Raw genomic sequence first — 15,141 nt, forward strand, 5'->3', positions numbered from 1 at the left:
TGAACATATCCTCCCCAAAATCCGCCATTCCTCACAATCACTTTCCATTTCTGTGACACCTGGAGTCACCCTCTAGTGCTTACAAGGGATCTGCTTTGCTGGCTCCATTTACTAAACCAAAGAAATCAAACACCCACACACACAGATACACACACACACACACACACACACACACACACACACACACACACACAAACACAAACACACAAAACTCCTACAGATTCTAGTGCGTGACAACAAGCTCTACAATTTACTTTCGCTGCCTCATTATTCATTCGCTGTCCTCGTGGGCATTAGGTGCAAAGTAGGCATAGAGAAAACTTTGCAGCTAAAGCTAAAGGGAGCATTATGTGTCAACAGCAGTCAAGGAGCAAAAAGTGAAGCGTGAAAGTGTTAAAAAGGTGAGGAGTAGTGTGAAAGATGTGCAAAAAGCTACATGCTAAGGAGAGAGAAAATTAGAATTGGCAAGAAGGCAAACTAGGGGAAGAACGAGGAGAATAAAAAGGCAGGAAAGTTAAAAACTGGGTCAAGTGTGAGAAAAGAGAAAGTGTGAAGTAAATAGAGGTGTTAGACAGCAAATGAATCGAGGTCTGTTTGATGAGCATAATGGCTGTTCGAGGAAGGTGGACTAAGAGCTGTCAGGTCATTGGATGTCCATTAGCGCCATTCAGGAGAATGGGTCAATGTTTTAGAACAGGCATTACCCTCCTCTCCTATAAAAGCCGTCTTTAATCATGTCAAACACACACTGCAAGCCACGTGGACTATTTATAGGAGTGCAGGTCACTTGCTGAAGAATCTGACCTGTAGTAGGTTTAAGCTGAGAAAAGTGGTTGAATAACAGGAAGAGTGACAGGTGATCAGCATATAATTAGAGATGCAAAGAGACACTCGTCACAACATTTAGAACTGACAGCGTCTTCTGGGTGCACCTGTTTTCCTTTTGACAGTGTTGCAAAGAAGAAAATAGGTGTGCAACCTCATCTCTATACTTCACCTATCACACCATTCCTATTTCTCTATGAACGCCAATCTTAACAGTCTTGAATGCCACCTTAAATCACGGATTAACAAGTCATCAACCCACTGACCTGGCCCATGTTGGTAGTTGACCTGTCAGCTCCCAAGTTCCCCAAGAGTTCATCAGGCTGTGCAAAAAGTGACTCACCGGGTCTTTAGCTTGCTGCGCTAACACGGCGTAGGTGGATATCTTGCTGCACAGGCATTTGGTGTGGATGGTGGTAGACACGAGCGTTTGGCAGCCTTCTGTGCCCCAGTTTTCTGCGCCAGCTTCCCTGGAGGAGGTAGGGAAAAGGGGGTGGGTGCAGAGGGAACAAAAGCAGCAAGTGTGAGACAATTATACACAACAAATGTATCATATGACATAACGTATCTGTTGGAAGTCCAACTCAAAGGGGGTAAACGAGGGACCGGATGATTTGAAGACATTGGACATCATTCACCAACCATTTTAGTAAAAAAAAATCCTGTCTTAAAGCTTTTATCTGGATATAAAGTGTAAACTGTAAGCAACATCACTGATATTGTCAATACAGTTCATTTTTTTGTTTGGTAGCACTGCCGCTGAGCAGGCATCAGTCAAAGTGAGTTACATAGCAGGGGGAGATCCTTCATTTTATGAGCTAGACATGCACATGACAACTTTGTCCACAGGGGTCGCAAAGTTGACAAAAATCTAAAGTGTCTCAAAGGAGCTTTTAAATCCATGTAGGCAATTTTCAAAAAAAGTCAATCAAAGTTTTCATATCTGGGATTTTTCCTTATATAAAGCGAAATCTACTAACTCTCTACTACAGATTTGAATGCTAACCAGCCAGTGCAAATATATCATCTTTTTGTTTTCGTAATTTCTGTCCCCGAATATTATCGAGTAGCACATATGAAATCAAGTTTAAAATTCAGCCCACTTAGATTTTTACTTTGACAAAACCAAAAGCATTTTTTCCCTAAATCATATATTCTCCACAACAACATGACTGACATAACTGACAGTACAGCATAGCTACAGAACATATTTGAGGGCTACAATTTTTTTGACTCAGCTGACATATATAGAGTCATATAGCAAACCGCAAGAAGAGAACTGAACATGAAATAATTCAGATTTCCAGTGTCCAGTTTTCTGCCTGCTTGTTCTTGAAGTATCTGACAGGAAATAAGTAACTGACGTAAAACAAGTCAAGGAGGAACCTATATTGTCCCAGACTCTCAAGGAAATTTAGTTTGTGACCCTTAAGCCAGCAGAGCCAAGGAGAGTACAATAAATGATTAGATGTTAACATAAGTTTGGGCTCTGTAGTAGGCTATGTCACTGGCTCGCAGACTTATAAGAGGCGCTGGTAAACTGCAAACAGCAAGACACAGATTGACACGGTCTTCCAGGAATTTCGCGGTGCTTGTCTGATACTGGTATTGTTTTCTTGTATTAAATGCATTACTAAACAAGCAAGCCAGTGTCACGAAGATTCCGTCTGCATCTACCCATCACGGGCGGTCAAGATACGACATTCTCACTGAAAAAAATAAGCATGCCCACATGGTTGGGTGTCAGTCCAGAGCGCAACCAGGTCATAATCAGTCTAGCGACAGAAACGCCTGCTCAGAAGGCACCGATGTTGCTGTTATAAGGAGATACTTGCATCCTAGCTTTGTCAGTCCATTGACTCTGCTCTGGATTTCCCCCAGTTTGTCCGCTTTGTACCCAAAGATGGGGGTATTATGGTTTCTGATGACAACATTCCCTGAACAGGGGAAATCAACAAGTGTATATATTTGAATTATATATTTTGTATCCACTGCTGACACATCAATTACAATAAATAAGCTCCCTTGATGGTCACATCCAGCAGCACTACCTCCATTTCAGAGTCTTGTGCCTTTTTGTGTCCACTAGAAGTTCCATGTGCTTACTGGGAACAACTGGCACAAGCTTCTTTCTTTTAAGAGGACATGGTATTCATTGAGTACACAAGTGCAAACCAGATGTTCTGTTTTGTGACTCGGATCCCATATCTGGCTTGGAAATGACTGAAAACTTTATCAGGAAGAGAAGAAGAAGGAGGAACATATCAGTGTTTAAAGCCTCATCTTCACAATAAAGCCCACTAGGTTCAGTCCTTCACACTATGGGTTTAAAATGCAGAGATCACCACTCACACACTGACAGGCTCCTTTACCCTGCTGCCAATTTCACCTAACTTGTTCTTGAGTCCGTGTTTAGCACCCTTAAACACTCTCTTTCTCATCTAACCTTCTTTCTATTCTATCTCCATTTTCTTGGAAGAACACCTCAGGAGACTTGGACTGCCTCAGATAACACCAAACAAAGACCAGTGCGGATTAAATGCTGTATGGGGATTATTCAGCTATAAATGGTCAACTGCCTTGACACGCAACAAGTTGCTGAGAAACAGAGTGCCCAGAATTGCCATACAACAGCGCCTTGTACTGTTTATTGTCCTACATCTTTCTTCTTTCCTTTACATGGTCCCTGCTCTTCCACGTCGCACTAAACGCCCTGAATAGAAGGTTGAGTGAGGAGGTCGATCAATAGGATTCTAAATGAACTAATTACTCTGGCGACTAACACCACACATTAACCTTACATTTAACCCAGGACATCCTTCTATCCCAGCCAATAGAGACGAGCAGAGACATAGCAGGCGTGTAAGATACAGCTGCAGAGGAATTCTGATGGGGTCAAGAAAGGCATCTGCTACATGACTGATCAGCTAAGAGGCAGAAAGAAAGTTTTCCAACTGGTGCTAAAGTCCTAGAAAAACAGGCTATTACTGAAAATGCTCGAACACTGTTTCTAATTTTCTTGTTTTGGTGGGCGAGGCTGTCACAAAAAGACAATGTCATATTCTTTTGTGCACCAATTACGATTATGTAACACTTGAATTTAAATCTGGTGACATTTGTGGGATGTTTTGGTCAAATCTAGAAAAAAAACACCCACAGTGTCGTGATAAAGCAAATTTGATTGTTGTTTTTGTGTAACTCCTTTTAAATAACACCCACAGATGCTTATCAAGCTTTGACTTATGGATATTAAATGTAATAACTGAATATTAAATAACTCAGGCAACGTTTAACTGGCTTTTATGTGGGGAATTAACATCCTTAAATGGGGATGTTGTGTAAGAAAAAACTATTTTTTACTGATTATTTTGCTGACAAACAAAACTACTTCACTGTAATTTTTTTAACTCATGTCTAACTTGCACTTATGATGCTATAGGTATATGGAAGATGGAAGTCTAAGTGAGGTAAATAACAGTTTGCAACAATTTTGGAAAGGATAACATGTAATTATACTGCAGACAGCGCAGTATACACTGGGCTCTGACCGCTAAAGCTGCATGTGGATAATGTAATTACCCCCCTCTAAAGTTAACAGCCAGGAGCACCCTTAATATTAAATGGAGAGTCAATTAGTAGCTTGTTGACTACATAGCTAAAGAGGTGCTTAATTTTAGGATTTGCATATGGTTTGCAATAAAATCACTCTATAAACTGAAAGTATTCAGGCTTTGACTGGCAATGTTTTATATCAGAGTAACAGGAAATTCTCTCTGTTAGCAGTAGGGGTGTGTCCACATCTTTTGATTGGGGTGGTCCATTTCAGGGGCGGACTTATGCAGGGGTGACATGAAGTATGTGAGCACACTGGAATGGTCGACTAAATGAGTAAACATCATCACCCTCACTAGTCAGCACCAGGATCACTTATCAGTTAATCTAATTATCATTTGCATAATTGTAGACCCAACAGCCAGTCATATATTGTGTCTAATGTGTAGCAAAGCCCTCCAGTACTAGCCGAACCTGTAGCCTTGGTTAATGGCTGATGCTAAAATGCTCTACTACCTGGAACTAAACAAGCACAGATGACATATGGCATCTTGTATCAAGGTTTTGCAGTATTTTGATCTATACAATTAAGATAAAGTTGTATGTAAGCTGTGTCTGGTTAAACTGGCATTGATGTTAACTACAGAGGTGGTGGCAGCTCTGCAAATGTAGTTACACTCAGCAAACCAATATGAAACTGGTCACTCATAGACTTCGTCATTCCCCGTCAAACTGTGTTTAATAACTTGCGCTAAAATCTGACTGTTTCTTGAGTGTCTTCTTACCATTAGACTTGTACTACCTTGAGATTAGCTAACCAGAATATGGATTACTCTTAAACAACAAGGAGACTCAGTCGCTTGCAACTTCTCTTGTGCACACACACTAATGAATGACAAGCAATTACTTGCCCTCTCCGTCTCCAATAAGCATATCCAATTTGACTACAGTAAAGTATCTGACCTGTAGTCCTCTGACAGGACAAATAGCCAATCATAGCTTAGGATTTTGGGGTGCCCAATCAAATTTCAAGAGGGGGCGATGCAAGCCCTAGCCATCCCTTTGGTCATGGCCCTGGGTATTAGTTTTACTTTGTGAGATGCAACAAAATAGCCTTTTAGGTGTTGTTTTTAAGGTATATTTCAAAATCACCCTACCTTAAAAAAATAATAACTCCACTCCACCCCCCTTCAATTTGTAAACTCAAACTAATAGACACCACTCTATTTGCAGTATGATTACTGATTTCCAACCTTAATTCTTCTGTTAATCTATATTGTAATAGGATCCAAGCAAGTTAAAATATCACATATGAAGATATTTGTCATGAGCTTATCATTTTGACACATAATTAACACTTAAAATATGCAGCTCAGGATTATGTCTTTGTAAGCATTGTCTTTTTAGGCTGTATTGTTCCCCTCCTGCTGTAATGTCATTGCTGCACACGTATCTCTGATCAAATTATCTCAAAACGTCTTCTCTTTGGAATCTACAATGAAACACAAATGAATAAAGATGCACTTTTGCAATTTGTGCTTTTATTTTGAAGGTTAAATGATAAACCAGCAGTCTTGTTTAAATATTCTTCGCCATCTTTGCACATAGTTATAAATAGAAAAATGTCTTGACTTTAGAAAAACAAACAAACTGATATTGCTTCTTTTTTTGCTGTCAATCAATTAAAGCAAACATACGGTTATGGAATACACAAACCACCCACCAATCACAACACATGAACCAAGGCGCACTAAAATATGTCACTCAAAAATAAATATACTTCCTGTGTGACAGACTACTCAAACAATGTGAGAATGACACCTAATGACAAGGAAGTATTAACATTTATATTTATATTTATATTTATACGTGAATGTGAACATGAGGAAATACACACACGTCAAATGAACACACACATACGCACGCCATTCAATTCATAATGTCAGTAATGAGATGTGAATACAATTCCCTGATGACAATCATCTGCACAGTGACACTTCAAAGACTGAGCATCGGAAAACGAGTCGCAACAGTGAAGGCAGCTTGACAGGTGACAACATGGTGCAGGATGTTGTGTGTTTGTGTGTGCGTGAGAGTCAAGAATAGATTGAATGAGAGGATGTATGCACTTGTTACCTTTCACCAGAAAATCCTGAACACTTTGAGTTTATGTTTCTCACTTTTTCGGTTACAATTACATAAGTTACATACAAAATAATATGCATAAAGAATCCACTGAGTCCACAGTAATTCCATCAATGTTGCATGCATACATGAATACAGAACATGTGAGTTTTCTGTGTGAACTCCCAGGAGATGTCAAGTAAAGGATTGACAAATGGATTTGTTCACACAAGTAACACACAGCCATATGGACTGCGACTACACATGCATTAATGATTGTGTTAAATGGGCAGATAGAGAGGGGATGCTGTGCAGTGATTTATGCATGTTTATAGACTTCTCGGATTGTAGATGCACGTGTGAAAACAGGCATGCAATTCGTTAACTGCCACAAATGGTCTTACTACATCCAACAAATGCCACACACAGACACACAGACACACAGACACACACACACATTGTACGTGTGCCAGTCTGGCTGCAAACTGGAAGTTCGAGTAATGAGAAACTGTCTGACAGCTCACAACAGGGGGTTGATAACAAGCTGAAGATAACACCAACACACACGCAGACACACACACACATTATCTGTGACCTCTTTGTTTTCACTGCAGAATTTCAAGCTTAATTGACTGCTGACCCCATCTAGTTTAGCTGGATTTGATCGCTGGCAAAAGGACAGCTTTGACTTTTCTTTTGTTTCACCCGCAATGTTGGAACTAATCCTGTTTTTTTTGTTATGGCTGTTACACTTCAGCCACAGAGAGCAAGTGCTGACATGCTCCCCACTGGGCTCATTCTGGTGTTAGATTATCAATTGGACTCAGATTAAGAGAATATAACTTTTGTTTTACTTTTGCACTTGAGTGGTCCCACTGCTGTTGCTGTCTACTCCTCTTATCGTGGAAAACAGATACCAGATGTACAAACAGGTGTACATATCAGTATAGTCAATTTTTAGGCTGTGGATCCCAAATGTATACTGCAAAGATATCAGCCTGGCAGAATCCAAACAAATGTTAAGGTGTGTAAATATACACACCCGCATCCAGTTTGCTAGCATTGCGATAATCGATACATCTGTTGTTTGGTCTTGGCTTTGATAAGGTATAAAGTTTGATTTAATGGATGTTAGAATTGGCTTCATTCTGACAGGTAGTGATCCTTGAGTGCATATGAGGATTACACAGTTATATCTGAGCTACCTCAGCCAAAGCCATAAACAGTATATACAATGAACTTAGCATGACTTGGAGTCTAGAGCAGTGCTGCTCTGTGAGGCTGGAGGCAAAGCAGTGTTGGGAGATAAATGCTACTGTAAGAATGCTCACATGCTGACATAAAGAAGGTGTTTTGCTAACATGTTAATTGTCTGTTATTAGCCTGTTAGCATGTTCAAATGCTAAGTGCTCATTAGTACACTGGCACCAAGTGCAGCCAAGGCAAATTGGAATTCATCTATGTTAGCACTCTATAAACCAAAGTAATGGGCAATCTAATTATTTGATCCAATGCGGCCAATAGGCAAAAAGGCAAGGATTTCCAAGGATACAAATTTGTGATTAAAATTCTGAAGTAAAGTCAGAGAATTACAAAATTTACAGGGATGTATCATCTGGAATTATGTCTGAACATAATTATTGGCCATCCATTTTGTATGTCTTAGTTAATAAATTACCTTTAAGAATTAACACTTTTACCTCATGAGACCCAAATGTAGACAAAATGCAGCATTGTTTTCACTCACCAGATGTCATAAATCAAGAGGCAGAGCAGTGATAGGAGCTACAATATGATCACATAAACTCTGCATGGCAGATTCCAGTGATGGCAGATCTAGGAAGCTGGAAGCATTGCAGCACTCAGAGCGAAATGCTATATTGTCAAGACGTTTACTGATATGCTATCCTCCTGAGGGTTAGCAGGTTTAATGGTGACTATAGTTTGTTAGCGTGGTACAATGTGAATATTGGGGCCTTACACAAAGTGCAGCTGGGGCTGATGGGAATGCGACTTTCCAGGATGTGAAGTGAAGTGTTGTTAATTTGAAGATTTGATCTGATGATGTCATTAGACTATTGGCATAGAGGAGGTGAAACAAATGTAATTTAAATTCAAAATGTGGGAGTCACTAAAAGTTTTGGGATGTATCATCTGGAAATCATGAAGGTCAGTACAAATGTTTGGGTTATTCCACTTCGCATATGTTAAAACTACAAGAGCAAAACTTTAACATGCTATTACCAGTAGATAAAGAAGTAAGGAAACCTTACTTTCAGTCTGATTCATCCTCTAGGGTTCAAGAATTTACAAATAGTTCTGGAAATCCACCAAGATGTTATGGACACAGTTCAGTTGGTCCAATATAGTGGCCTTACCAATTAAAACTGTCATCTCTGCAGTCAAACTGTTAAAAAAAATTAAAGTTAAATAAACTACAGTTCTGACCAACAAATCCTGTTCCACATTTGTTCCCTAATTGATTATTATAATGATGTTGCAGCTGTTAAGGAAAATAGGAAAAATACTTCCTAACCAACAGCACAAATTGACCTTTTATGTCTACTGAGAATAAATTGGCACCAACTCTTGACTGAAAGGGCAGCACTATGAAAGCCAATTGCACCCTGTTAAGAAACAAAAAAAGGTTAAACATGCTTTGAATTCTTAAAAGTGGAGGGCTTGATGTGGGGATTTGATGTGGCTGTATAAAAGAAGAGTCGTTGAAAAAGCAACCCCTCCATCTGCCTGGCACATAGACATGAATAGTGATGCGCTGCTGATGTCTTTCTCTAACAGCAACCTTTTAACCTCGGCGGGAAAACATGACAAAACGTCAGGAAGGTGAAGGGACGGGGAATACAGGCAGAGATGAAAATTAAGCCTCATTACACAGCAGCCAGTATACTGTTTGATTTAAGTTCTTAGAAATGACCAGAAATTAAATGTGTCCACACTTTTACATGGAGAAAAATGTTGTCCTACATAACTGTCATCTATGTAATGAGGATTAACATTATCAGCTAATTTTAGCTGCTGGCGAACGCCGTGAGAACTAATTAAGACTAGATGACTGCTGCTGCAAAATAAGTTTAGAAGCAAAATCGCATACCCTACTCTTTTTGCCATCAAATCTGGGTGTGATTATTCTCTTTTGTGTCGACAGTGGTGAGATGTGCAGAGAAGCAAAGCAGTCACACAGAAATGAAAATGCTGATGAGCTAAAGCAAACAGCAAAAACATACTATAAATGATGAAAGAATGGAGGGATGGCAAAATTATTTCACACATAGACTGAGCTGAAAAGCATGTAAATCAGAAAAAGTTGCATCCTCCCTCTAAAGTGAATACTTCTATTTCAAATTGCTATAAACTCAGCATTCAGGTTTGATATGTTGTGCCTGATTTCTAGAAAGACAGTGAGACATTTGCCAAGGTTACTGTCTTCTTTAAGGAAAAGAACAACAGTCCTAAAGAGGTTACACAGCATGTAAACACAGAGTTAATGATGAGGGATGGAAAGGGTTTGTTGTAGTAGAGGGATTTCCAGGATAATGGTCCTAAGAGGCATGTAAGCGGTGTTTTACAAACACCAAAAGGTTACAGGTCACTGTAGGTCAGAACCAATAATACTCCAGGGCAACAATAACAACCTGTATTTTTGATTAAGTATGCAAAATACATAGAGTATTACAGCTGCCCTATTTTTCAATTTTTTTAAGTGTACTGGTTTTCTGTTTCTACCTGAGACATGCCTTCTGCCATAACACGCACATCCTTCATGCACCCAGATACTTTAGGTACTATTTTTAATTTGTCTGAGGTATCTTAGGAGCACATTACAGTTGTTTGCTTGCTCACCGTAACACAAATGAAGCGCCTCAGAGAAAAGCACATATTTCTAGTGCCCTTAGCAACACTGAGGCTTTATTCTGTGAAACCTGTAAATGTCTGCTGTGGAAAAAAGGCCTTTTGACATCTCATATCTTTGCCTCCTTTCAACCTGTGCAGAGGTTAATCAGCCTGAAATTGTTGCATAATGGCCACTGAGCTTTTTCTCCTAATATGGTGAGACAAGGTTTCTGAGTTACTGCCACAAGGCTTTTGGAAACGGTACAGTAGCTCTGACAAGAAAGATTCACGCTCAGTGAAATATAAGTGGTGAAAAACTGGAGTTGTAATTGGGATTTATCGTTTTAAGTTTGTTTTCTTGCACTTTAAAGCAGAACACAAGGGCCGTATTGCCATCCTGTCTGCCCAGCTGTTATATGCAACATCACTGAAACTTTGGCTGGCCTGCATTGTCTACCCATTGACTAAATCACTGGAATGTCCTTATTTATAAGACCATTTTTTACTTGCTTCCCTCTTATTTATGTAAGTCCATTCATTTGGATGAAAAATGCTGGAAGCTACAGTCTTCATTCTATGATCCATTCACAATACTTATTAGATTTTTTGCTCCCAGGCTGCACCTTGACAGGGGGAGAAGAGTTTTAGGTATGCTACTCCTGCAGCCGGGAATCTACTGCAGGAGGATTCAGGTCTGGTGCTGCTGGTCTCCTTAAATGTTTTTAAAAGTAGACTGAAGGTGTTGGAGGAAGATGCATCAGGTTATAGATGCTTTGACTGGTGACTTTCTGTTATGTGATCTAGGATACGTTGAAATGTGTTTGAAATTATATGGCTGTAACTTTGTTGGAAAGAGCCCATAACACTCTTTTTTAAATAGGTTCTTAATCTCCATGAGGTTTTCCTGGTTAAGTAAATTTAAATGAAAACAATGCCAATGCTTGTCTGTTTTTTTCCATAGACTGTGCAAAATATTAATGTAGTCTCACTGATGCCAACCATTGGTCTTGAAGCAGTGTCATGAAGCCCAAAGATGGCCTTTGCCACATTCAGAATGCTGACTTCAACCATCTTATCTAGAAATCGGCACTGAGGTGGGATTAAAGCCATAGCCTAGCCTCTTGGCAAGCAGCTACATTGTGCTAACCTGTCAGTCAAATCAGCCACACCCCTAAATATGCCTGATCATGCATAACTCTGGGTTATAAAAAATGTACCCCAATTCAGATGTGACAAATAGATAAAGAAACCAAAACTGCTGCTTGTACCTTACAACTAACAAAACTTGAACTTATTAAATATTTAACAAGCGGAAATTAACATATTTATTTATGTTGTAAAACTGGGCATTTCATCAGATCTACAGGGTTCACCTTGGCTTCTGGAGCCAGCCTCGGCAGGACACTTGAGGAATTGCAATTTCTTTGAACATTTCATCATTGGTCTCTTTTTCCTACACTGAAAATATTTTTGTATATTTTGTGTTCTTACATTGTTAAAATGTGACATGCAAGGTAAATAGTTATCATTTTAAAGACCTTTTTTCATTTATACCTTGATTTCACATTTGCTAACTGTGACTCTGAGTGTATAGCAAGTCTCTCACATCAGCCCAGATATTTCTTAGCTGTTTATAAAGTGCCACTAGTCTGGCCAAAGACTGAATCGAAATTTGGGAACCAAACTTGGCTAAAGAAGTGCTTTATTGAGTAGTAGAAGTGTCTCTGGCTCACTAAATTTATTATAACCTTTATTTCCCAGTCTGCCTAAATCTGCTAAGTTTAAAGTCCATTAATCTCATAAAACAGTGTTTTCCACACATACTGGATGCCTCTGCGCCAAAATCTTCATATTTCAAGAACCCAATCGATAGTGGTAGGTTGGTGTTTTAGTACGCTCTGTCCCTCTGTGAACATAAATAGTATAGAAGCCTCACTAGAAAGCTTGGAGTTTGATTTTATGATTGAAGCCACTGAAAGAAATGTGAAAAAACATGTGGAATAGAACATCTATTTCTGCTGATGGAGCCTATACCAGTAGACATTACATCCCTGATCACCAGGGAGCCAGAATACACACTCACCAGGAGCTGTGCATATTGGCCTTTTCCTCTCAGTACAGCTAGAAACCACTGAAGTGTATCTTTATATGACACAAATCACCTCTATTACTCAGCCCTTCATAGCACCTATTGTGGGGCACTGACCACATTTAGGTCTCAGTATTCACCGCGATGTGGGCCCATGTTTGCATTGCAGCACATGTGTGTGTGACTGCATGCATAAATGTATTTGACCCAGATTTGAAGTTTGGCTGGACTTAAGCTCTGCTGGCGTAAAGATGGGTTTTAAAAGCACAAGAACACGCTGTGAGATTATCTGAGGCTTGCTGTCATGTTTACATGCAAAAGTACAGCTCATGTTTAAAACATGTTATCCCTGGTGCATTGATTAAAAAATGAACTGTATAATCTAGATGCAAGGTAAATGTGCACTGCTGTGATTAAAGAGAAAATATGAACACATATTTAAAAAAAGAATGCAGAGAGAAGTCATCACTAAGCTAGAGATGTGCTACATGGGATGGTGCAGATAGCTTACAACACCATTACTCCTCCTGTGCACGTTATTCTCTACCTCACTTACACTCAAATTGTATCTTGATTAGGTCTGTGATAAAGACAAGTCTACTGTCCTTGCCTAATCCTACTTGGCTTTCTCGTGGCTCCTGTCATGTGAGGTTGTCACTTCCAACTTCTTGCCTGACTCTCGTGTGAACAGGATGCTTTGTCATTGACCCACACAGCTCCAATCTGCTCTCTGGCGTGGCCACTGGCTAATTTATAAGCTTCTTTCCCCGGGATTATCTTTCTTCCTGCTATTGCAAGCTACAGTACGGATAGTAGGAAAGCAGAGATACACAGCTCTGCTGCATCAGTACATGGCCTCTTATCCTGACTGTTTGCATTTTTGGGATAATGTGTCTCTGAATAAAGAGCTCTCACACCGAAAATGGATCATAATCCTAAAGCTACAAAAAGCACTTTCATTCTTATTGTTTTTTTCTTTAGCTTTTGCAGGCTGACATTTTCAAATGTGACAACTTATGGAGAAATAGCCATTTTAAGCGTCTTGTAAAAGACTCAAACACCTTTAAGGGCCAAGACAACTGAAAGGGAGTCTCATAAAGCACTAACACAGTGCCCTCTCAACCTACTTCCATCAGTAACACAGTAAAGAGGATCATGTGCACGTCAACGAGATAAGCATGAAGCATGTGCACTAGACTTGCATGGTATGTTAGCTCTCTTGAGAATGTACTTAAACATGAAAAAGTTAAAAAATCTTTAAAAAGCAGCCTTAAAGTAGTTACTTACCTAGTGACTCTCAAACTGCAAGGGAGGCAAAGGTGAGATATATTCCAGCAGGGAGTATGTCTTCCTTTTATCTGTAGCTAATCGAAACTTTAAATGCTAATCACTACAAATGCTAGCATAATCTTCTCGCGAGGGAAACATCATCACTTCTAAAGGCTATCCCTGGCCGTATATTAAGATACAATGCTCCATTACATTTCCACTGTTCACATCATGACACTATCAATAGGAAACATGCATTAAAAAATCAGAGATTCAACAGTCCCAGCCTGCTTTAAATAACCACATTACCAGAACCTAAAAGGAGAACTTTTCTCAAATGTCAGCTTCCAACCTATCTATGAAGTCCACTTAGAATTTCAGACTCATCCCCACATGTTACAGCTACTTAAAGCTATCAAAAGTACCCTGAAGTCAGCCATCTTCAACAAGAAACCTGAGCAAGAATCCAAGCCACCATGTCAACGCTCTCTAAGGACTGTTGTGATAGCCGGGAGAAATGAGCTGAGAGCCTGTCCACGTCCGTGCGTAACGCCCGGTGGAGGCAGAGCCCACATAAGCCCTACCGGCGACTCCCTCTTGCCGCTCTGACTCGCTGTTTGACACAGTCTTGATCCCCTCTGCTCTGTCAGATGGAAAAGTGGAGCAAAGCCCTATCTGCCCTCCACCCCATCCCCCGTCCTCCTGGTGGCTACTCTGTTAAGTGTGTTAGTGTGTGGGTGTCTCTGTGCGGGTGTTGTCTGTGATGGTAGGGAGAGGGGAGGAATTAAGCAGTACAGGAAAAATTGTGAAGTGGTGAATATACTTTATACAGGGTGTTCAATCTTACATGGGTTGTAAGATAACCCCACAAAAACTGAAAGTCTTGAAAAACTGATTGTGCAGTAAACCTTCTGCTGAAGTTTGGAAGTTGCCTTGAAAAAAAGCAAAATTAGGCACATATTGATGATGAATGATGCATCTATCATTGGCAATGTATTACCTGCTGCATCCTGCAATATGTTCAGCTTTACCTTGTAAAGACTTAAACATATGGAGAGCTACTTTAAGAGAAACGCTCACTCCTTAGGGATAACATTGTCTGCAAAGCATCAAATTCATTCTATTACCCATCTGTTTTCTGCATCAATTTAGCCTGTCCAGGGTCAAAGTGTGATAAAATATATACTAGATTGCATTTGGCGAACATCATGTGAAGACAGGATGCATCGCACCGCAGGGCAAAATAGACTTATGTAAATCTGCTCTTTAAGGACTTTTCTGTGGAATCATTCTAACTAGAAATATTCTGCAACAACTCAAGTTACAGAAAGTATAATTACAAAACCCCTCAAAATATGTCACTGTAGTCTGGGAGTACAACACCGTTTACCACTGAACTTGAAGTTTTGTGCTCTTCAAATAATCAAAAG

At 39.8% G+C, this 15,141-nt stretch overlaps 1 protein-coding gene across 1 annotated transcript in view; it reads right to left on the reverse strand.

Annotated features, from left to right (window-relative positions):
• The window catches only part of adgrb2 (adhesion G protein-coupled receptor B2), a 196,702-nt gene that overhangs the window by 65,793 nt on the left and 115,768 nt on the right, over positions 1-15,141 (reverse strand). Inside the window, exon 17 of the mRNA XM_034705611.1 lies at positions 1,169-1,295. Coding sequence (XP_034561502.1) covers positions 1,169-1,295 — 127 coding nt within the window. The remainder of the gene's footprint in view (positions 1-1,168; positions 1,296-15,141) is intronic.

The sequence above is a fragment of the Notolabrus celidotus genome, chromosome 16, assembly GCF_009762535.1.
Source record: "Notolabrus celidotus isolate fNotCel1 chromosome 16, fNotCel1.pri, whole genome shotgun sequence".
NCBI classification, from domain to species: domain Eukaryota; kingdom Metazoa; phylum Chordata; class Actinopteri; order Labriformes; family Labridae; genus Notolabrus; species Notolabrus celidotus.